We start from the raw sequence: 23,746 nt of genomic DNA on the forward strand, positions 1-23,746 counted from the left end.
CTCTCTGAGAAATCCTGGAAATCAACAGACTCCTAATTGATCCTAAATTTCCTCATCTAGGAAATGAGGGCTGGGAACTGACAATATCTATTACTGGAATTCTTTATTTCTTCTTCTGTTTCTTTTCTATACAGAGGGAACTGCAGCAGAAAAAGAGATTATGCCTTGAAACTGACTGATCTTTCCAAAAAGAAACGTCAGTTAATGGCACAGCTGGTGATAACAAGGACATATTGGTATAGAACTGAATCAACTCACAGTACAGCTTCCAAGACTAAATGACAGGGCTGTGATAAGCCATGACTCATTTTCAACACATAGAAATTCTAGAAGTCTCTAGAAAGAATGGGAAGGCAATCTTTATTTAAGCAGAAATTGATCACAGAGTCCATTATCCCGTGGTATATTTCCTTTAATTGCTAACATTGATAGGTACCACATTTTTCCATGTTATAGAATACACACAATCCACACTTTACTATATCAAATAGTTTATAGGGTAGAGTGAAAGTCAAAACTAAATGGTTGGTTATTGACATTCACAGATGAGGAGCTACTGAAATGAGACTCTATATACATACAGGAGGTTATATACAGCCTCTGGACAAGGGGTGCTAAATAACTTAGGCCCTTCATAGTAAATTGGGGTATTCCTAAGGACTCTTTCCAAATGGCATTTGCCCAGATGCTACGTTCCAAGTCTTTTGATCCTCCATAATCTAACACTCTTTTCTAGTTGTTCTTCACTCCTAGACCCTTTTAGTCTGACCTGTCAGTGCTCCATCCTGTTTTACTTGCTGTCTGTCTTCCCCATCCTCCCGTCCCTCCGTCCTCCCCCATTCATCTGGCTCTTCGGTGCTGTCAGGCCCATTTCTCTGCCTCCCATCCTACTGTTCTTAATTTGCTCATCCGGTTCCTCTGCCCCTCTGCCTTTTCCATTAGAAGCCTCGTTTTGTGTTTCTGCTCCATCACCTTTGCCCACAAGAGGACATTTTGACTCCTCTTTCTGTCCATTATTCAAGCTGCTTTTGACAGAAAATGACGTGCCACTTTGGGAGCTCCTTTCTTTTAAACGTTGCATATTGAATGACACGTTGCTCACCTGAATACTTCTTACCAGATTCTTTATTTTAGCATCATGCAGAGAGAACTCCAAATCCCACATCCTCTTGCACTTCCAAGATTCCATCTGTTCTTTAAAATGCCTCAGATCCTGCATTAAACAGGGAGAAATTTCGAGGCTGAGGTTTAGCCCAAAGCTGGAGAAGCTCCCTTTTTTTGCTATATCCAATAAAAACTGCATGCTGAGGGTCATCTCCTTGCTCTCTTCCAGCTCGTTGACCTGCAGCAGTCTTTGCACTTCTCTGCGGGACTCTTTCCCCAGCTGGCTCTGGTCCTCTTTCACCAGGTAGGACATGGCATGAAAAAATTCCTGGAAGCTGATGTGGTGGAAGCTGTAGAACTTTTTCACCTCAAGCCCCTCTTGGTAATCACTGCTGCTTAGGAAAGCAGCAAGGCTGGAGCCATCTAAATTGTGTTTCCTGAGCTCAGCTTCTTCAAACAGAAACCTCTGGTGCTGGATCCCCTCAGCTGCCAAGGCACACAGACTCCTCAGGACCCTGTGCCGGGAAAGCTCAGAGCAGGCCTCATCATCAGACGGCAGGAAGGTGGACACATAGGCCATGAAGATGTCAGTGCTGTTTCTGGGTGTCTCTGAGACTTTCTGGCCTCTCTCCATCTGCCTCTTCAGCCAGGAGCAGACCACCCAGCAAAGGCCTGGAACCTGGCATGCTTTGTACAGGATGTCATTTCCTTGGACAAATGCAAAGGCACTCTTGGCTTGCTCCTCCTCCATGAAATAGGAACTAAAATACCCCCTTCTCTCCTCCTCAGAGAAGCCTAGGATATGGACATGGTGTGCATTTTCTGGCAAGGGCTCCAGATTCTGCAAAGCCAGGGACCGGGTGGTGATGAGCAGGGAGCAGGTAGGAAGTTTCCTTCTCCTAATCAGAATGTGCAGCACGTCCTCCTTGGAGCCTGCGCTCCTCTTCTTCAACTGTGCTGCAAAGGGCCTCTGCAGCTCATCAAAGCCGTCCAGAATGAACAGGAGCCGCTCTGGCTGCCTCACAATCTCTGTGACAGGGGCTTGGTTGTCCTCACAACACCAGTAGAGGAGCTGGTCCAGCTGGCCCTTGGGCAGCAGTAGCATTTCTTTGCAGCTCACATAAAAGACATAATCAAACCGGCCTGGGTACAGGGTACCAGAGGCCCAGTCCAGCAAAATTTTTTTGGCCAGGGTTGTCTTCCCAGTGCCAGCAGATCCCTGTAGCACTACAAAGGATGGGTCTGGGTAGGGCTTTCCTCCCGAATCAAATAGAGTTTCCACCGTGACAGAGTCCAGCTCCTCCTCCAGGATGGGACAAGCAGGTGATTCTGGGCTCCCCAAACTGGGCTTAGCCACCAGGAGCAGCTGTCTATAACTGCTATCAACTCCCCCTTCTTTCCTCTCCTCTACTTTGCGCACGTGCTCTCGGTATGTTTCTCTGTAATCTGAGCCAGAAAAAATGAGGCATTAGGCAGGGGTTCAGTGGGGATTTAAACAGGCAAAATGGACCTTCTGGACTTTGACTGTACTCTTTAGCCTCATCTTCTTCTGTGCTCCCTAATTTATAACTCCCTGAAGATTACAGTTCTGGCTTCTTAAGGACAGTCCCCTGTATGGGCATGTGAGTGTGTGTGCATGCATGTGGGGTATGCGTGTGCGCATCTGTGTGAGTGTGTGAGGGTGTCTGGGGTGGTACGTGTGGGACGTGAGTGGACGTGCGTATCCACACGTGCCCTCAGGCATGGGCTTGTGGAAGTTTGCCTGCCGTGCTGGGAAGGGCTGTCAGCGTGCAGCAGCAAGCGTGTTTGTAAGAATTACATGTAAGTGAAAACGTCTCTGTATGAGAGAATGCATAAATGTCCGAGTGTCCATGGGACATGTCCCCATGTGAAGAGGTAGGAACAGAGAGAGGAGGAAAGAAAGGGATGCCAGAACATGGTGAGGTGATAGGAGCCTATTCTCGGGAAAGAATGGGCCAGATGCTAAAGATAAACTGGCTTCTGAGCAGGAGCTGCAACTTGGAGTCTGTGACACCCTCCCCTCTTTTTGTATAGCAGAGGAGCTTTTAGGCTTGTGACATGAAGGCTGTGTTGACCAGTTGATGGAAGTATTTCAGATTGCATGTGAAAACCCCACACTGTACCCCAGAAGTGCATTAATGTACATAGTTACCGTTCAATAAAAAAAAAAAAAAAGAAAGAAATGAGCCTATAGAGGGAGCACAGACACCAGCAGATCCTCCCTCCTCCCCGGCACCTCAGGAGAAGGAACAGGAGGCTATTTAGGCTCCATGCCCACCCCACTCCCTAGGGTGGTTCCTTCAGAGGTCTGCGTTACAGAAGATTGTGAGAAGCAGCCTGAGCTGCCTGCCAGGAAGCAGCAAGGGCAGAGCTAACCCGCCAACCTGATGCCATTTCTCCTGGTTGATGGAAATACCATCACCAGCACCATCCAGATCTCTAAGCCCCCCTCTTCACATGCTCCCCTTCTCTGACACCAGAAGTAAGAGGTGGCATGTTATGGCCATAAGATACTATAGTATTTTTATAAATAAACCTCTACCTTTGGCTCAGGCTGCCACCTGATAGTTGTCAGTACCCTCAGCTGGAGACCACCCAAAACCCTGGTGCACTGGGGACTCCCAGGGAAGGGCAAGGGCAGGAAGGCAGAGAGCACAAATTACAGGCCATGGAAGTATGGAAATGCCATGGGGACAGGAGGCCCCAGAGCCACCGCACCCTCCTCTTCTCCCCCTCCACACTCACCATTCAGACAAATATGGCTGAGCTGGTCCACAAGTTCCAACAGGTTCATGACCTTCAAGCCCTTGAGCACCACTCTCACAGCCTCCTGTGCTCCATACACTGAAATCAGTTTAGATGCCAGGTCCACCCGACTCAGACCCTCCAGCTGCCCTCTGGCCAGGTACAGATGGCCTTCAGCCACGGTTATACCCCGTAAGTGGAATTTTAATGTCTTGAAATCATTCTCCTCAAGGTCATGCAGGGCCCAGAGCAATGCCTCCTGGGGGTCATGGGGTAGGAACATGGTGAAGGATCAAGTTCAGACCAGTGACTTGGGAGCTGAAGGATCAAGTTCAGACCAGTGACTTGGAGCTGCTCGGACGGGAGAGCAGCTAAGGCACCGCCCTGCTTCCTGGGTGCTTGGCAAGCTGCAGGGTGGAGGCCAGGGAGAAATCAGAGGCAGGCAAAGGGCCAAGAAAGGTGAGAAGATGAGACAGCAGAGGAATCTGCCTTGTCACTCCCCCTGCCTTTTTATCATGTGGCATGTGTAGCTCGTGTTAAGTGGCATTTCTGTCAGCAAATAGCAAGGTGTGTTGGTGTGTTGGCTTCTCTCTCTCCACCCTCCATCTCTGTCTCTGTCTCTCTCTTTGCTCCCTCCTTTCCTCCCTCCCTCTCACACACATTTTCCAGGTCTTGTATGCTCCTTAGACAAAAAGGTTATGAAAAAAAATTATTTTTAAGTTTCAGTGTTCAGTTTTAAAAGTAAGCCTATCCCTGGCCATGTGAACCTATCCAGAGCTGGTGCACATTTGCTGGGACTGCTGAGGAATGGCAAGAAGGTAAAACTCTGTACTCATCAGCCCACCAGCCTCACATGTGGGCCTCATGGACTCAGTCACACCCTATTTCAAAGCTGGAAGTCTTCTAATTCAGATAAAGTGACAAGCATAAGCAATGATCAGAAGAGAAGCAGCCCCCATTGAGTGCTTATTTTGTGCCCTGTGACTTACACAAATCATCCTTTTTGGTTATTCCCAAAATGATTTCAGGTACTACTCCAGATGTGAAATTCAGTAGTCATGGAAAAATGGTTTTCCAGAGTATTCAAACAGTTAGGCCACTGGACAAAGAGGTGGGATTTCGACCCCAGTCTATGACCTCGGGGGATGAAGAGAGACAGAAAGAATCAAAAGATAAGGACACTGACAACAGACTCAGAACCCAGGCAGCTGAGCTGAGTACAACCGGAAACTGGAGACATTCACAGATACTAAAGTAGCAGAGAAAGGAGAGAGCAGGATTTTGAGCTATTTTTAAAATGTGACACTAAAAAGCAAATATTCAATGTACTCTATACTAATACGAAGCCAGTAGACAAACCAGTGCATGCCCAAATAGGAGAAAAATCATTTCAATTCTAGCTGGGGGGGGGGGGGGGGAAGGGATAAGGGGTTGGGTGTGCTCACTGATGGGCACGGGGTGGGGAGGTGGCACACTTTTGTGGGTGATACATAACCACAAGTCAAACTCTACCTAACAAAATCAAATATTTTGACCTGGTTGCTTGTATCCTCATGTTAACCTGAAATCAATTTACTTAAAAAGATAAATAACACCTGTAGAAAAAAATAAAATAAAATGTGGAACTAACATGCAGACAGGGTAGCAGTCATTGGAAAAACATAAACAATTAATAGAAAGCTCTCAGAAACCAGAACTATGCCTCTGATTTAATGCCAATGGGGAATTCCTCTTGGTGGTACCATGTCACATTTGTCACTGGGAGTTCTCAAAAGAGTATTTGAGAATGGAGAGAGTGGCTGTGATTTAAATATAAGCATTCTGACTGCACACTGACAGGAGAAAGAGAGCTGCCTGGAGTGTGTCAGGATACATGAGACCCTGGCCACAGTCACAGGCCAGTTTGGAAAAGCAGGACTATTAAGGAGGAGTTTCAGCCTGCATGAGAGGACTCTGGGATCCTCAGCAACTCTCTGATGTTGGTAAAGCTAATTCAAGAAAGAGGAGAAGACAACACTGGAACCTGCCAGGAAGATGTCCAGTCCAGACAGCTCACCCCAGCTCAGACCTGGAGAGTCAGAGACGAGGCAGGAATGAATCAGCTCCCCATACAGGGACCCAGAGAGCAAGGCCCTGGGGAATGAGATGAAGCAGATCCCTTCTCTGATCCAACAACTCTTCAGGCCATGCCCGGTCCTCTTAGCCCAAACAAACAAGTTCGCTTATGTTTGCTGGTACTGATATCAAAAATCCAGGTGTGATTGTCCAGACACCTACTGTACAGTATGTGCACACATGGGGCTGGAACAGAAGAAGGGTCCCCCAAGCCTCTGCAGAGCACAAACACCCACACACTTCATCTGTCAGTGGCGTGAGCAACTGCTCACCAGCAGGGACATGACCTCATCCTTCCATATATTAAAGTAGAGAAACAAGGGAGGGGCTGAAGGAAGAACTCTTCTGTCACCAAAAGAAAAAGAGCCCAGCAGCTTTTCACTCCCTGAAGGCCACAGACCTCTTCCACAACCATCCCAATACAGGCTGAACTGTTTGACTCAAGAGACAAACAAATTGGAGAACTGCCACCACCATCCTCAGCCACTGCACCATTTCTTTAAGTTGTTGAAACCACTGCAGAATATGCTCCACCAAAATGAAAAAGGAAGAAGGCATGAGCTCTATGAAACGAGAAACCAAACCAAGAGAAAACCCAATTCCAAGAAGGCAGCTGGTCAATCGGCCTGGAAAGCTCAAAGTTCTCGAAAGCCCTGACAGGTGACTGGGTTTCTCCAAAAAAAAAAAAAAAATGTCCTCAAAAGAAAAGAAAAGAGGATTGATAGATTAACTGACATACTGGCCTCTGAAAGAATCTACTAAGAGGATACTACAGGGTGGAAAAACTAGCAGTAAATTCTAAGAAAACTAGATAAATGGAAGTATAATGAGGCGGGCAGCACCTGTGGCTCAGTGAGTACGGCACCATATATCGAGGGTAGCAAGTCAAACCTAGCCCTGACCAAACTGCAATAAAAAAATAGCTGGGTATTGTGGCGGGTGCCTGTAAGTCCCAGCTACTCGAGAGGCTGAGGCAAGAGAATCGCCTAAGCCCAGGAGTTGGAGGTTGCTGTGAGCTGTGATGCCCCAGCACTCTACCAAAGGCAGCAAAGTGAGGCTCTGTCTCTAAAAAAAAAAAAAGAAAGAAAGAAAGAAAAAAAGAAAAGAAAAGTATAATGAAGAAATTACTAGTATAAGAAGAACAAAAAAAAAGGAAACATAAATAGTAAACTACAAGAATCAGGTGTGAATAATATTTGCATAAATATAATAATGTGGCCAGGCTAAGGTATTATCACACCTATAATCCTAGCACTCTGGGAGGCCAAGGCAGGATGATCACTTTAGGCCAAGACTTCAAGACTAGCCTGGGCAACTTCTCCCTCTCTCAATTCTAAAAAAAATTTTAAGAAACTAGCTAGGCTCAGTGGTTTGTGCCTATAGTTCCAGCTACTTGAGAGCCTGAAGCAGCAAGCTGGCTTGAGCCAAAGAGTTTGAGGTTGTAGCAAGCTATCACAGCACCATTGCACATCAGCCTGGGCAACAGAACAAGACCATCTCTAGAAAAATAGAATAAAAAAGAAATAATAATATGACCACTGAACATTCATTTAACTAAAATGTATAATATGGAGCGGTGCCTGTGGCTCACAGAGTAGGGCACCGGCCCCTTATGCCAAAGGTGGTGGGTTCAAATCTGGCCCCAGCCAAAAACTGCAAAAATAAGTAAATTAATTAATAATAAATAAATAAATAAATAAAATGTATAATATAGCCATATTGAAAGAATAGTGGTAGGATATACTAGAATAAGAAGTCAATAGATAATGCCTAAAATAGATGAATCAAAAGGTAGCAACATGCAGTACACATATTATTTAGAATAAAGCACAGAGATATGAGAAGAAATATTATAAGCTTTTTATTGCTAATTAACTTCTTAAACCATGAGCACGTTTTACTTGAATAAAATAAGAATTAATCTAGCAAAGAAAGGATAGGAGGTAAAGAAATAGAGTTAACCTGTACAGGTAAATCTTTCAGGAAGCTCAGCAACAAAAGAAATTAGAAAGGTCCCAAGGTAAAGTGGAAAACAGAGAGTTAACATGGGAGGGGATGGCATGTACCTAAACCCCAACAGAAAGCATCTGGTAAAGGGGTCAGGTTAGCAATGAGGTGAGAGGAGGAAGTACTGGAGGAACGAAGACAGCATGGAGATTAGGATAGGATTCAGAGCAATGGCAGGAGGCTGGAGGGAATACTCCCCATCCATATGAGGAAAATGAGGCAGGGTGTTTGGCAGAGAAAGGCAGATGTGTGGGGTTTGTTGTCAGAAGATGAGTGCAGTCACGTCTGAGGCCTCTGCATTCTCTGTGCAGTATGAGTAAGAGCATCTTCAGGGCAAGGTGCCTGAAGAGGGGGAAGGCAGCCGGAGGTGGTTGCTACAAGCCTTGCTTCTAGGCACCTCCCTTCTCCTCCAAGGATCTCATGCCCATTGCTCAGCTAGAACTCCCAGAGTCCAGAGCAATAGGCAGGAATGGGAACTGTGGGAGGCAGCCCAGCAGCCTGCCTGGGCCAGGCCAGCTGTAGAAGGGTGGAGTGGCTGGCCACTAAGGTGTAGTTCCTCCCCAGCTGTGCCCCATGAGGAAAGTCTCAGGTCACACTTGCAGCACAGTTGACATAGCCTGGGCTCCCCTCATGGTCCTCCACAGCTGGAGTTCCTTTCACTCCAGCCACTCATTGAGGAGTTAGTGGGTACATCAAACTACAGGTCCCATCTTTTATATGACCCTGGTCTTTTCAGTCAGGAACATCAAATATGTTCCCTAGCACAACCAGGAACCCATGTGTAATGGTCAATTTTATGGATCAATTTGACTGGGCATCAGGGTGCCCAGATTTTTGGTCAAACATTATTCTGGGAGTGTCTGTGAGAGTATCTGGGGATGAGATTAACATGTGAATGAGTAGACTGGGTAAAGCAGAGTGCTCTTTCTATGGGTGGGCTCATCCAATCAGTTAAAGACCTGAATAGAAGGCCGACCCTCCTGTTAATAAGAATGACCTACTCTTGCCTAACTGCTTTAAGCTAGGACATAGGCCTTTTCTAGCCTTTTGACTTAAACTGAAACATCAGCTCTTCTTGGGTATCAAGCCTCCCAGCCCTCACACTAGAACTTATACCATTGGCTTTCCTAGGTCATCAGACTGTCGGCTGCAGACCTTGAGACTTCTTTAGCTTCCATAATTATAAAAGCCAAATCCTTTTATTAAGTCTCTTTCTAAACAAAGAACCCCATTTCTTTGTTGGCAAGAGACTTGAACAGAAACTTCTCTAAAGATGACAGGTGCATGACCTACAAACACATGAAAAAATGCTCATCATCTTTAATCATCAGAGAAAAGCAAATCAAAACCACTTTGAGATATCACCTAACCCCAGTAACATTGGCTCGTATTACAAAATCCCACAACTGCAGAAGTTGATGTGGATGTGGTCAGAAAGGAACACTTCTGCACTGCTAGTGGGACTGCAAACCAATGAGGCCTTTTTGGAAAGAAGTACAGAGAATTTTCAAGGAACTAAAAGTTGACTTATCATTTGATCCTGCAATATCATTACCAGGTATCTACCCAAATGAACAAAAATCATTTTACAACAAAGACATTTGCATCCAAATGTTTATTGCAGCCCAATTCACAATAGTAAGACGTGGAAAACAGCCTAAATGCCGATCAACCCATGAATGGATAAACAAATTGTGGTGTATGTATACCATGGAATACTATGCAGCCATAAAAAAGAGGGAGACGTTCCATCTTTTATGTTTACCTGGATGTAGCTGGAACATATTCTTCTTAATAAAGTATCTCGAGAATGGGGGGGAAGTATACAATGGACTCAATATTATTATGAAACCAATATATAAACACACATTCATATGAATGATAAAACACAAAGATAGTCCAGAAAGAAAGGAGAGGGGGAAGAGAGGAAGGCGGGGGGAGGAGGACGAGTACAGGCAGGGTATTTGGTGGGATCTCACATAATATATGCAATGCAAGTGTACGTTTCAAAACAACTAAGAGTATATTATAAATGTCTTAGCACACAAAAACAAGTAAGTGAGGTGATGGTTATGTTAGTTTGATTTAAGCACTCCACATTGTATATTAAATCATCACATTGTACCCCATAAATGTATACAGTTATGATTTAATAAAAATTAAGTTAAAAAATAAAAAAGAGACACCAAGTTAACAACAACAAAAAAAAATAATGAAACAGAAAAATAAATAAACAAATATCCTGTTTTTTCTGTTTTTCTATAGAACCCTGACTAATACATTTGTACAACACATTTCCCATTTATCCGGGGACACCTACTCTCTTCCCATGACTTTTCCCTTCCCCTGATAAACCTGGGCCACAGTAATCTCTCAGACAGCCACTAAAAATCCCATATCCAGGATATATGCACTCTCTCATCCCAGCCAGTCAGCATCCCTGGAAAGACCATGCCAACTATCTCTCTCCTTCTGCTTCTGAGCTTGGTGGCAGGAGAAAATTCACAAAAGCTGGCCAGATCCTTCAGCTCTCCAGCCTCATCAGACATTTCCATAATTGGTCAATGCCTTTGGTGGCTCACTCTCAGACCTTCATCCAAACACTGTCCATTCCCCTAAGGCCAAATTCTGCCCTTGCACTGCCATTCTCAGCTGATCTCCTTGTCTCAACTTAGTTGAGAAAAACCTCATTTGACAAGAGTTCCTGCAACTTTCCTCTCATGCCAACTCAATACATCTCTGAGTCTTCATCCATCCCCTTCTTCTTTCCTCCTAGAGAGAAAGGTCTTTAGGTCAGTAATATAAAAGCAAAGCTCTTAAAGGTGAAATTTCCACACCTAACTCAGATAACAAAAATGGGAAGTCTCAAGAGTATATGGTCAGCTTGAAGCAGCAAAACCTCTATGTCTGGGTTCTCTCCTCTGGCCTTCTTCCCAGAGGAGATCTGAGGATGATCTCAGAGGACTGGCCATATCCCAGAGCAGTCTCTCTGGCATATCCTTTATCCTGTAAAAGACTATCCCTCTTCTCTAGGCTTCTAAGTTTAGATCCACCTTCCACCCCACTTGATAGATACTTTCTCACATTCTCACTTGTGTCTTCCTCTTTCCTCTGTATATTTGCCCTCAGTTTAAAATACTTAAAACTTTTCTATTCTAAATTGTTTGCCTCTTAACCCTGCTGTTCCCCTGGCTACTGTCTTAAATGTTTCCTTTCTTACCAGATAATTCATTGAAAGAGTGGCCAGTACTCACTGCTTCCAATTCAGACTGGCCATTCTCTCACACCTGAATTCTAGTTTCTGTGTCCACCCTGCACTCAATTCCACTGACACTGCTCTACTAGGGTTGCTGAAGACCCCAGATTATCAGATCCAAGAGACACTTTTTAATCCTCTTCTGATAAGATATCCACCTCTGTTGTGGAGACTTAAGAGAAAAAATATATGAGTATACCCAGAACACTTACAAGAAAGCAGGACTATGTGGATAGTAATTATGGAAATTAGCTCCAAGGAGAAATCAATGCTCAGGTATAAGAGTCAGGGCTAACAAGTCCAACCTTGCTCATCCACTTTGCCAGCTGGATGCTGGGACTTTACCTGCTTAAGGGAATTGGCAGGGTTTTTTAATAGGTAGATATTATCACTGCCTATTATGCCAAGAAGGAAATTAAGCTCAGAAAAAAACATGTTGATTGCCCTGTTACACAGTGAATTAAGATAAGAGTACCTTCCATCACATAGCAATGACAATAGCTACGACTTAATAAAAACACTGTCTATCAGGCTTATACTAAGACCTTTACAAACCATTACCTCATTTAATTCTCTACCAAAGTACAGACTACTATGGACAACTCCACTTGGACATCTAATGGATCCCTCAAAGGTGACACCCGAAATAAAATCAGGATCCTGTTCCAATAACCTGCTACAAATGTAGTGTTCACTATCTCAATTAATAGCAGCTCCACCCTACCAGTCACTCAGCACAAGAAAATGGAGTCATCCCTGATTCTTCTTTCATACCTCACATACAGTTTCTCAGGAAACTGTATAGTCTCCATCCTCAACCATTCAGTCTTCCTACTTCTCACCACTCCCACTGCCACCAGCCTAGCCTGGCTTCCACCACCTCTCACTTAAGATTACCCCATGGGCTCCCAGAAGGCCTTTCTGCTCTTCCTCTCTTAGCTCCTTCTCCCCACTATCCTCCCCCAAACTATTTTTCTCAAGCAGCCAGAGCCATCCTTTTAAAACTCAGACAGATCATGGCTCTTCCCTACTCAAAACTCTGCAAAAGTTCCCCAACAACTCAGTCAGACTAAAAGAAGGAGGTACCTACCTCATCTCCCTCAAGTCTTTGCTAAAACTTCACATTCTCATTGTAACCTACCCTAACCCCCAACAACTCCTGATTCCTCCCAGTGTTCCCTTTTTCACAGAACTTATCATCATCTTAATATATTATGCAATTTATTTATTATTCGTCTCCTTCTGCTATAATGTAGACTTTTCAAGGACAAATAATTTTGTCTTTTTTTGTCCACATATATATTCTAAGGACCTAAAAAAGAGTGTGGAATATATTAGATATTTAAATTGTTGAATGCATAAACTGCCCTATTGACACATTGCTATAGAGAACAAACTCCTTTTACTTATTATTTTTTATTTCAGATTAATGCAAGGATACATACAATTAGGTTACATTTTCATTTCTCTGGTGATTTGGGAAGACAAGCATTTTTTCATGTGTTTGTTGGTCATTCATCTATCTTCTTTAGAGAAGGTTCTGTTCTTGTCTCTTGTCCACTGATAAATGGGACTGTTTGCTCTTTTTCTGTTGATTAGCTTGAGTTCTCTATAAATTCTGGTTTTCAGCCCTATTAAATATTTTCTCCCATTCTGCAGTTTTTGGCTGAGGCTGGGTTTGAACCCACAACCTCTGGCATATGGGGCTGGCACCCTACCCCTTTGAGCCACAGGTGCTGCCCCATTTTCTCCCATTCTGAAGGGACTTTGTCAAACTTCAGGTTACACTACAAGTCTATAGTGATCAAAACAGCATGGTACTGGCACAAAACTTAACACATAGGTCTGTGGAACTAAATAGCAAACCTAGAAATGAAACCAGCCCTGTATTGCCATCTGATTTTCAATAAACCAAACCAGAATAAACACTGGAGAAAAAAAAATCTGTATTTAATAAATGGTGCTGGAGAAACTGGTTAGCCACATGTAAAAGTCTGAAACTGGACCCGCACCTCTCACACTTCCAAAACTTGATTATAATGCTGGATAAAGGATTTAAATTTAAGACATGAAGCAATAAAAACTCCAGAAGCAAGTGTGAGGAAAACTCTTGATATCAGCCTGGGCAAAGATTTTATGAAGAGGTCTCCACTGGCAATCTCAGCAACAAAACAAATTAATAAATTGTACCTAATCAAGTTAAAAAGCTTCTGCACAGCTAAGGACACAACAATTAAAACAAAGCCCTTTTTTTTAATTGAGCAATAATAATAATAATAATAATGCAAAAAAGTAACATTCACATTGTCAAATAAGTGTATGTGTATTATAGAATGCTTTGACTCTGAGGTTCAGTATGGAGCCATCAGTTTACTTCTTAAAAACAAGTTGTTCAGTTGTTCTTAAAAACAAAGACCTTTTTAAAGATGCTTTGACAAAACACAAAGGGTTTAAGGGTTTAAGTCAAAACACAAATTTTAATCTTTGCGCTGCTCTTTGGCTCCACCTGGCGGCAGCTTCACAGACTGAGTAGTTTCTCTTCTGACGTCGGCCCAAGTTTGCTCGGAACTATTTAGCCCACTATTCGCTGAGTGCACATCGGACCAAACACAAAGAGCACAAACCCCGGAAGAAATTACCAGAGAGAGCTATGTTTTAATGCTCCGAGCAATCTCTTCAGTAACCAATAGGCAAAGATGTAACTCACGTGGTACATAGTCGGCCTATCAGGCTCCTAATAGTCGCTAATTCACTCCCATCTGGTCTTGGCTCCTTCTTTCACAAGATGGCCGCCCCGGCAGTAACAGCGAGTGATCCTCCCGCCAATCCCGGCCCAGCCCCGGCGGCGGCTCCAGCGTTAGCCCCAGCTTCAACCCCAGCCCCAGCGCCAACGCCAGCTCCAGCGCCGGCTGCGGCTCCGGCCTCATCTTCAGACCCGGCGGCGGCAGCGGCTACAGCTACAGCTCCGGGTCAGACCCCGGCGTCAGCGCAAGCCCCATCGCAGACCCCGGCGCCCGCACTGACTGGTCCGGCTCTCCCAGGGCCCTTCCCTGGCGGCCGTGTGGTGAAACTTCACCCAGTCATTTTGGCCTCCATCGTGGACAGCTACGAGCGACGAAATGAGGGAGCTGCCCGTGTTATCGGAACTCTGCTGGGTGCGTAGTCGGAGAAAGTTAACTTCCTTTTTTTCTTGTCACCTCACCTTTATCCCACTCCCCTTTTTTTTCATTAACTCTTTCATCTCTGGCATTCTATTTCCCTCTCCTTGGGTCTCAATTGACCCCTTATCCATTTCTCCATCCCATCTTACAGCTGCGACTTACCTTTCCAAGCGACTCGAACCTCTCCTGAGCTTTTCCTGCCTGGTTGCTGTCATTTCGAGTGACATAAAACAGTCAAGGTTTATTATTATTTATGAAATAAATGTTATATGCTAGTAGTTTACATTTTGTTTTCAATGTTCCCAACATTTTACATCAAGTGTGATTGGCCCCAGTCTGTCAAAAATGAGCTCAACCACCAACTAGAAAGTCAGGAACCCTTGGCTCCTTAAGCCTAACAGCCCCTCTTTTCTCTCTTATCATTGACTAAATGTCTTTGTTTTCCAGGAGTTGACAAATAATTTTCTAGCCAGTTGACAAAAGAGCAGGGACATTTATAAAAAGATGTCCCTCTCAATAAGTGAGTTTGGCTGGGACCCATTAAGGATTTTATAATATTATGCTTCCATAAACGTCTGAGACTGCTCCTGTGTCTCTCAGTGTCCCTTTATATTAATACTGAATGTGATAAAACCTGTTCTCACAGTATTGTCTCTGGTTTTTGATTCAAACACAGACAGTTGTATTATCTGCTTATAATTTTATGCTTAACTTTCAAATTGAAGAATAATCTTTACCACTTTACCATGCCAGTGCTCCAGATTTGGGAAATTGATATTATATGTTAAAGTAGTTTGTAAAATTGAAAACCCCTAACGAGGGATTGTTGATAATAAATTATTTTGGGGGGCCCTGCTGATCCCATGAAATTCATTTCCGCTCCATTTAAAACCTGATCACAGGTTTTAAACCTTTGTGAACCCACTTGATGTACATGCATCCTTTCTCTTTTATACTGTTCAACATGGAAGACAATTGATGTATTCCAAAGAGGGTAAGATTTGTAGGCAATCTCCACTAATACTAACCCGGTGCCTTGGGGAAAATTACCTGAAATCTAGTTTAGAAACTAATTTACACTTAGTCTTTATGAGAACTAAATTATTACAAAAAGCTTACACTCATTAGGTATAGCTATTGGTTGCCATCACCACATCAGGCCTGTACCACCTGTAACACATGCACACACATGATCTGTCTTTGACAGTATAATATTTTACAGAAACTTAAACTCATATCTTCCAAACAATGCCATGTCTTTTCTCAAACCAAACCTTTTTATTCTCTTTGCTGCAGGTATCTTCCCTGCTCTCCTTCATTTGTTTCTGTAAGTTCCACCTGCCTTCCTGGTTCCCAGAATCAGTGTTAAGTTTCAGTCCTCTATCTCATACCCTGACCTTCACCTCAATCTTTAACTTTCACAGTACGATAACATTCTGTAATTGTGCCCTGCTCTGAGCTTCTATAATAAATAATTTTTGCATCACAGCACTAGACAAATACTCTTTTAGCTACACTATCAAATTTCCAAACTCAGTGGAGCTATTTAACTAAAATAAATAAATAAATAAATAAGTAAAAGGTCAGGTACAGTGCCTCATGCCTGTAATCCCAGCACTCTGGGAGGCTGAGGCAGGTGGATAGCCTAAGCTCACAAGTTCAAGACCAGCCTGAGTTAGAACAATACCCTGTCTCAAAAAAAAAAAAAAAAAAAAAAAGCCAGGCCTTGTGGCAGATGCCTGTAAGTCCCAGCTACTTGGGAGGCTGACAAAAGAGGATTGCTTGAGCCCAAGAATTTGAGGTTGCTGTGAGCTAGGAGGTCATGGCACTTTACCAGAGTAGACAAAGTGAGACTGTATCTCAAAAATATAAAAAATATTCTCTACCCAAGATTTGTAAGTAATACCCCAGATATTACAGTGACCCTTAGTCAGGCTATAGGCTAGATCCTCAGATTCTCTTGCTGAGTGAAATCATGGCACAATGCTGTAGGTTTTATAGAGGCAATGGTTACAGAAGAATGAAATCTAGATTCTGCATGCTAGGAACTTAAGATTATAAGACATTCATTCATGAAGCATTTGCCTTTTATGTACCATAAAATTGTTAGGTACTTAGAATTTGATTATGTGAGCTCTGCTGTAACCTTAAACTCAAGATAGAATTATGCTCTTATATGCAAATAATTAGAATATAATGTGATAAATGACTTAATAGAAGGGTGTCATAGTGGCAGGGAAATATGGAAGACTTAACTATTTCAGAAGATTGGGGAAGACTTCACAGAAAAGATGACATTTGAACTACACAGTAAAGCAACTTTTGCAAGAAATGTAACAGAGCATGGTAATCCCACCATCTGAAGAGTTCAGGAATGTAGGAGAGAGAAGAAATGTAGAAGGAAATGAAGCTAGCAAAATAAGGAGCCATAAAAGGTATTAAGTAATTACAAATCTAAAGTGCTATGAAAGACAATTACCAAGAGCTATGAGAAGACAGAATGTAAGACTGACCTAGTTTGGGGCTCTTAGGGGAAGATCTTGACCAAGATTACATTTCAAGTAAGACTGAGTAGGAATGAAAAGATCACCCTGGCTACTTTGTAGAGAGTAAGACACAGGCATGAGCTGTGCACAAGACAACAGAAGCTACTCTAGTAATAAGGAAACGCTACAGAAGTGAGAGTGGAATATAATGGATGAGTAGGAAATAGAGTTGATAGGATTTGATGTGATCTGAACAAAAGTGAGGGTTTAGAGAAAAGGAAGTATCAAGGACAACACCTACATCTTTGGTTATTGTGGAAGAAGAAAGGAAATGTAGTGGTTGACTTCTATTTGGGATATATATTCCCTTTGAGATGCCTATTGAGCATTCTGGTAGAGTTGTCAAGTAGAAACTTGAATATAAAAGTCTGGGGTTCAAAAGAGATGTTGCCATGTACATCAATTTAGGTATTATGTCATTGGAATATGTAAGTTCATTAAAACTGTAAAAATAGATGAGATCACTTAGCAAAGATTGGCAAACTTTCTGTAAGAGATCAGACCATAAATATTTTAGGCCTCGTGTAGTCTCTATCACAATTACTTAACACTGCCTTGTAACAAGAAAGCAGCCATAAAAAATTGGAGTGTAAACTTTGCTTGACAGAATTATTTCTAGGTCTGAACCTGACCTAGAAAAGGAGCATAGAATGAAAAGATAGAAGACAAAACCCTGAAAACTTGAGAAGTCAGAGGGAAGAATAGAAGAGACTGGTGTCATGGAAACCCAAGAAAAGACAGTTTTAGGATGGATAAGTGGTCAAGTCTGTTGAACTCTGGTGAGAGGTCAGACAAAATAAAGAATGTATTTGTAATGCTATATCCATTTGGTTTAAGGACATAGTGTCAGCTAAGGGAGCAGAAACAATAGAGACCTGGAATTAGACAAATACTAGTAGGTATAGGCAACATTGTGCTCTGTTGTAGAGAGAGAAGCACTTGAAGCCTACAATAGGAGGTGCCAAGAGATTGGAAGTGATTGGAGAAGTCAAGGAATTAGCAGTCTTCATAGGGTCAGGAAAAAATGTAGTGGGAATAGAGATTTCAGAACTACAGGAACAAAAGTTTGTGATGGAAAATGAACTGTAGACATTTAAGGCTCATAGGTAGAGGACTTCCAGATGATAATTGGATTGAAGATACGACCTTGGGGACCAGATGGCTAAAGGGAGATAGAGGCAAGGCTGCTGGATTTGACATTCTATATAAACGTTAAAATCTTCCATGTAGCTCTGCAGATTACATTATGGGGAGAGCATCTAAAGGCTGAAAAGGGTAGAGTGAGGTCTGAAAGAGGGCTGGTAGTAGAAAGTAGCAGATAGGCAAAAGGATCTGGTGAGGGAAGAAAACCCTCTTTGGTGTTAGTTAGAGGGAGGAGATGGAGATCACTCCAGTTCTTTGGAGAATCCTAAACCTGTGGATTCACATGGCTAAACTTGGAGCTAATGACTTTGGTTTGACTTGGAAGAAACCACCAAATGCATTTCAGAAGTAGTCAGACTGTTGGGAGCCTTGGGATTATATAACACATGGACGATTCTTTCTTTCACAGGAACCGTTGACAAGCACTCAGTGGAGGTCACCAATTGCTTTTCAGTGCCGCACAATGAGTCAGAAGATGAAGTGAGTGGAAATTTGAGCTGCTTCTCTGCAGTTTATAGCTGTTCATTTGCTAGGCTCCCTTCAAGGCCCCTCGTGTACTGTATGTTGTGTTCATAACTAGAGCTTCAGCCAAGGAGCTTCATTTTCCATTTGTTTGTACTTCCTGTGCCTCTTCTGTCTGGTGGTGGTGGTCTCTTGTCCTTTTTATCCAGTTTTTCTGTGGACTTCTCACTTCTTACCTTCCTTTCCTTCCTTTCCTTTTAGGTGGCTGTTGACATGGAATTTGCTAAGAACATGTATGAATTGCACAAAAAAGTCTCTCCAAATGAGCTCATCTTAGGCTGGTAAGTTGGGGGTGGAAAGTCTCTCAGTGATTGCCAAGGTCCTTTGCCACCAGACTAGATTTTGAACTCCTTTAAAAACACAGTATTGAAACATAGTACTTGGGTAATCTGAATTCAGTGTGTTTGCTGGAAGCCCTGAACCTTTGAGGGCAAAAATATTTTGAACTGTGGCTTTTACTATGCAAGTCTTTTTTTGACATGCTGGTGACTTGGAATTTTTCAAGAGCACAAAGTCAGCCTTTGATTTGATTTAACTTAGTTTTTAATGTATGTATGGCTTTCGGCATTTGGTATTACTATGTGTCACTGCACAGGGATGTCAGGTACCCTAGAGACACATGCACCGCTCTTGTGTTTGGTGTTGACTTTATACATGGACACGAGGGTGCAACTATGCTCCATTTTCCAGGTATGCTACAGGCCATGATATCACAGAACACTCTGTGCTGATCCATGAGTACTACAGCCGGGAGGCCCCCAACCCCATTCACCTCACTGTGGACACAAGTCTCCAGAATGGCCGCATGAGCATCAAAGCCTATGTCAGGTAACTACGGTCTTGAGCCAGAAGGACCTAAAAGGCAGTCTGGTTCAGACCATGCTTAGGTGGCACCCCACCCCCACCCCAAGCGAGTTTAATTCCTCAGTATATAACTTGCTGCCTCCTCAGGAAACCTATTCCTCTTTCTCAGCAGTTATTTGAAAGGTTTTATTCTGAAACAAAATATGTCCCTGTAATTTACAGTAAGTAAGTAATCCTCCTTGTACGCCAGGTTTCTCTACTCACTGCTCTTAACCAGTTTCAAATTGCAGCCCTTTTGGGTATTTGAGCAAGCTGTTATGTTCCTTTGAAGTCATCTTTTCTGGAACCTAACTACCCACAATTTCTACAGCCAGTCCTCACAAGGTATTCTTGTCATGACCCTTCACCATGTTTGTTCATTTTTGAGTTACCCTTTAGTTTGTCATTATGTCTAGAACTCAACACAGTACTCAGGGTAGTACAGATTAAAGGATAACCCTCCTTCCTTTGAACACATTTATTAACCCAAGGTTGAGTGTAGGTTAGGTGACAGTGACATTACAGTGCTGGCACACTGAGCTTGGAGGCAGTTAAAATGCAGGTTGATTGGAGTGAGGGGGAAGACCCAGGTGGGATTCTGAAGGAGAGCTGCTGTGGGAGTTGAAAGGATTATATCGTCTGGTGAGAGTAGGGGCATTCGTTGACGTATCTCTTGCCCTATTTAACTTTGTGCTTGTTCTGTGTCTGACACTGCAGTGAGTTGACTATTGTACAATAAGAAAAAAAGAAAAAGATGGTGAATGCCAAGGCCTTGTGAGCCAGTTGGCATACCACTGAAGTCTAGCCATTGCCTGACTTCTTAGCTATTCCAAGTATTTCGGTCGTCTCAAGATCCCAAGTGTATTTGTGTGTGTGTATGTATATAGGGTGTCCTAAAGGTCACCATACATATGTAGGGAAAATAGGAAACTGGTTAAATGTACCTTTATTTACAAATATTCATAACATTATATTTATCTACACTGTATTTCACAATACATAATATTTCTCTACATGTTGGTATATAAATATCAAAAATATAAAATATAATACTGTAAAATATGACTTGGTAAATATTTCCTATTTGTGGCTACCTTTGAGACACCTGTATATACAGTTAACATAAGGGGTATCCAGCCTTTATTCTTCTTTGCCACACATTACAAGAGTTGTCTTGGGCCACACATTAAATACACAAACACTAATGGAAGTTAATGAGAAACCAAAAAGGTCCGTGTGTAATTTTCATGATAATTGACACCACAGATAAACAAAAAGTCCTCACATAATCCACATGCAGCCTGTAGGGCACAGGTTGAACACCCATATGACCAGTACAGAATTGACATAGTAAAGACAATACCTTTAATGAGTTTATGTGCAGTGCTCAGTCTAGTCTTGGTGTTCCAGAGTCATTTGATTTTTCAGTGCTAATGAAGGGCTTAGTCCCAGAAAAGACCTGTCTCTATCTCTTCTTTCCCTGGGGGTGGGTGTCTAGGTAGCCACCTCCACAAAGAAATTCAGAGTCCTATCTTCTCATCAGTGACATTACATGGTCTTCTAACGGGACCAACTCAGATCCAAAAGCCCTTCTTGCAGGCCAAGGGTTTGGTGTGTGGCCATAAGCTAAGGAGAAAAGGTGATTTTTGCCCCCTTGTGACTTTGGGGGTTCAAGTGATCCCAACCTTTTTATCTGGAACCTTGGAAGCCATACCCCTGTCATGACTGCTTTCCTAGCCTGGATTAGGTCTGGAAGCCCTCTCCCAAGGCTAGCTATTTACCTTGACTTTTCCCTCCCCAGCACTTTAATGGGTGTCCCTGGGAGGACCATGGGAGTGATGTTCACACCTCTAACAGTGAAATACGCATATTACGACACTGAACGCATTGGAGGTGAGTAGACTTCCCTTATACTCCTTACAGGTCTGAGGCATTTTCAGGAAAAGGAACTGCTGTTTTGTAACAAGGATGAAGGCCTTGGGTGGTTTAAAAAGGAAACAGTGGGCTCAGTGCCAGCCACATGCACCAAGGCTGATGGGTTCAAGCCCAGCCCAGGCCAGCTAAACAACTATGACAACTGCAACAAGAAAACAGCTGGGTGTTTTGGCAGACACCTGTAGTCCTAGCTACTTGGGAAGCAAGAGAATCGCTTAAGCCCAAGAATTCGAGGTTGCTGTGAGCTGTGACACCACTGCACTCTACTGAGGGTAACATAGTGAGACTGTGTCTCCAAAAAAAAAAAAAAGAAAAAAGGAAACAGTGATAATAAGGTTTATGATAGCTAGAAGTCACCGTCATTCTCCTCTATAAATGGGATTTAGGAATTATTTGAGAAATTGTTAGATGTGGAAAATTATCAGTACCAGAGGCCACATACCCATTTCATATGAGACCAAAACCAGCAGTTGACATAGTAGGTGAAGGGACTGAGCCCTGTCAAGAGGAAGAAAAGCTAGTAAGGGCAGTGCTGGGAGTTTGGGGAAGGTACTGGAGTCCAAAATGGGGTAGGAAGGAGAGAAAGGACAGTTAGAGGCCATGTCTTTTTCTGGTGGGATGACTGAATTCTCTTGTCACTTGTTACCTACCACTACCCCCATGCCTGGCAACCAACTCTCACAGTTGACCTGATCATGAAGACCTGTTTTAGCCCGAACCGAGTGATTGGACTCTCAAGTGACTTGCAGCAAGTAGGAGGGGCATCAGCTCGTATCCAGGATGCCTTAAGCACAGTGTTGCAGTATGCAGAGGATGTACTGGTGAGAGGGGCACCAACAAAGGGGAGGATGCAGATCTCCACTCCTGCTGGGGGACGTGCTGATAAAATGATAGTGTCCAGTGGCTAGAATTAATTGTGCCTCATTGAATCTTTGTTTTGGTGCTTAGTCTGGAAAGGTGTCAGCTGACAATACTGTGGGCCGCTTCTTGATGAGCCTGGTTAACCAAGTACCCAAAATTGCTCCTGACGACTTCGAGACCATGCTCAACAGCAACATCAATGTGAGTGCCATTCCCGATCTCTGGGAGCCTGGTTCTTCCCCCACCTCACCTTTGGGTGAGGTGTCCAGAGTAGGAAAGAGGAGGCAGGGCTTCCTCTCTAGCCCCCTCACAGTCCAGGGAGGCTTCGGAGGAAAGAAGGGGTGGTAAATGTGCTTGGAGACTCCCTTTTTTCTCTTTCCTTGATTCCATTGTCTCAGTTGTTGATACTCCTATGACATACTGTCTAGGTTCATGATGGAAATTCAGAGGTCTAGGAAAATGCAATTTTTTTTTTGAAAATGCAATTTCTTGTTTTCCCCATCTGAGTTCACAGACCCCCCTACATTCCACCCATGGGTCTCAGCTGCAGCACCCCTAGCCCATATGTGTATCCGCAGAGATGAGCAAGTGTTCTCAAGCATGTCCTTCCTGTGTTCCACCTTTGCCTCTTTCTCAGTCTCTCACAGCTATCATTTATACCAAGACTGTCCTCATACCTGGTCTCCACTGTGGAGGTTGCCTCTGTCAGCCTTCCATCTCTGTTCACCCAGCTCCTTATTTATTGTTTATTCTTTGTCTTTTAGGACCTGCTGATGGTGACCTATCTGGCCAATCTCACACAGTCACAGATTGCCCTCAATGAGAAACTTGTAAACCTGTGAATGGGCCCCAAGCAGCACTTCTGCCAGGCTGGTTCTCGCGCTAGGACTCAGAATGAAGTAAAGGAGAAATGGCTTCTTTGTGGTCTTGAGTCGCACTGAGTGAGTCAAGTGCTTGTGACTCTAATAAACATAGCCTACCTTTTGTAAGTGAATTCCATCTAATGTGAGTTTATTGCTGATTAGACGGAAGGAAAATGTTCTAGAGCTCACACAGAAACCAGTGCATACTGTAGTTAGAAACTGGTTACGTGTTTGGTGTGACTCATCAGGAGCTGCACCCACAGCCCAAACCACTTTAGCATCACCTTACCCCACACCAGATACCTTTCTTGCATGCTAGTTTTGCCATGGCACTTTCTCCCCCACTCTTTTGCCTGTGATCAGGGCAAAAAACCAATTTCTGTCACTTCACCATAGCATCTTAAGGGGATGGCAGGATAAAAAGGGTTATTTTGTGCACAGTGTTAATATACCTGGAAACATTCTGGTGAGTGAGAAGAGAGGAAAAAGAAGAGGATGGATACAGATCTCTGTCCTGGGACCCATGAGCCCATGCTGGTGGAAAAACAGCCTTCTCCATGGTGAGGATTAACTGCTTTACCAAATTCTTTCAGTTTTCAATATGGAAAGTGTCCATTGACAAAA

At 43.3% G+C, this 23,746-nt stretch overlaps 2 protein-coding genes across 2 annotated transcripts; one reads left to right on the top strand and one right to left on the bottom strand.

The window, feature by feature from the left end:
• Nucleotides 1-790: 790 nt before the first annotated feature.
• Nucleotides 791-4,153, bottom strand: NLRP10 (NLR family pyrin domain containing 10). Its single transcript, XM_003781507.1, has 2 exons — nt 3,871-4,153; nt 791-2,550 (listed from the first exon to the last, which is right to left on the bottom strand). Exons 1-2 carry the CDS (start codon nt 4,151-4,153, stop codon nt 791-793), a joined length of 2,043 nt encoding a protein of 680 aa, XP_003781555.1.
• A 9,865-nt stretch (nt 4,154-14,018) lies between these two features.
• On the top strand, nt 14,019-23,253 carry EIF3F (eukaryotic translation initiation factor 3 subunit F). Its single transcript, XM_003781074.3, has 8 exons — nt 14,019-14,403; nt 18,508-18,578; nt 18,822-18,901; nt 19,311-19,448; nt 21,265-21,356; nt 22,083-22,219; nt 22,347-22,460; nt 23,024-23,253. Exons 1-8 carry the CDS (start codon nt 14,034-14,036, stop codon nt 23,099-23,101), a joined length of 1,080 nt encoding a protein of 359 aa, XP_003781122.1. The 5' UTR covers nt 14,019-14,033; the 3' UTR covers nt 23,102-23,253.
• The last annotated feature ends 493 nt before the right edge of the window (nt 23,254-23,746 follow it).

This window comes from Otolemur garnettii, unplaced genomic scaffold (assembly GCF_000181295.1).
Source record: "Otolemur garnettii isolate 467f Iridium unplaced genomic scaffold, OtoGar3 scaffold00001, whole genome shotgun sequence".
NCBI lineage: Eukaryota > Metazoa > Chordata > Mammalia > Primates > Galagidae > Otolemur > Otolemur garnettii.

Excerpts from the sequence above, each read along its gene's own strand:
- NLRP10 (XM_003781507.1), bottom strand. The coding sequence starts at position 4,153 with ATGTTCCTACCCCATGACCCCCAGGAGGCATTGCTCTGGGCCCTGCAT. Across the intron at positions 2,551-3,870 it reads CAGCCATATTTGTCTGAATG|ATTACAGAGAAACATACCGA; the intron begins GTGAGTGTGGAG and ends TTTCTGGCTCAG.
- EIF3F (XM_003781074.3), top strand. The coding sequence starts at position 14,034 with ATGGCCGCCCCGGCAGTAACAGCGAGTGATCCTCCCGCCAATCCCGGC. Across the intron at positions 19,449-21,264 it reads AGCATCAAAGCCTATGTCAG|CACTTTAATGGGTGTCCCTG; the intron begins GTAACTACGGTC and ends TTCCCTCCCCAG. Across the intron at positions 22,461-23,023 it reads TGCTCAACAGCAACATCAAT|GACCTGCTGATGGTGACCTA; the intron begins GTGAGTGCCATT and ends TTTGTCTTTTAG.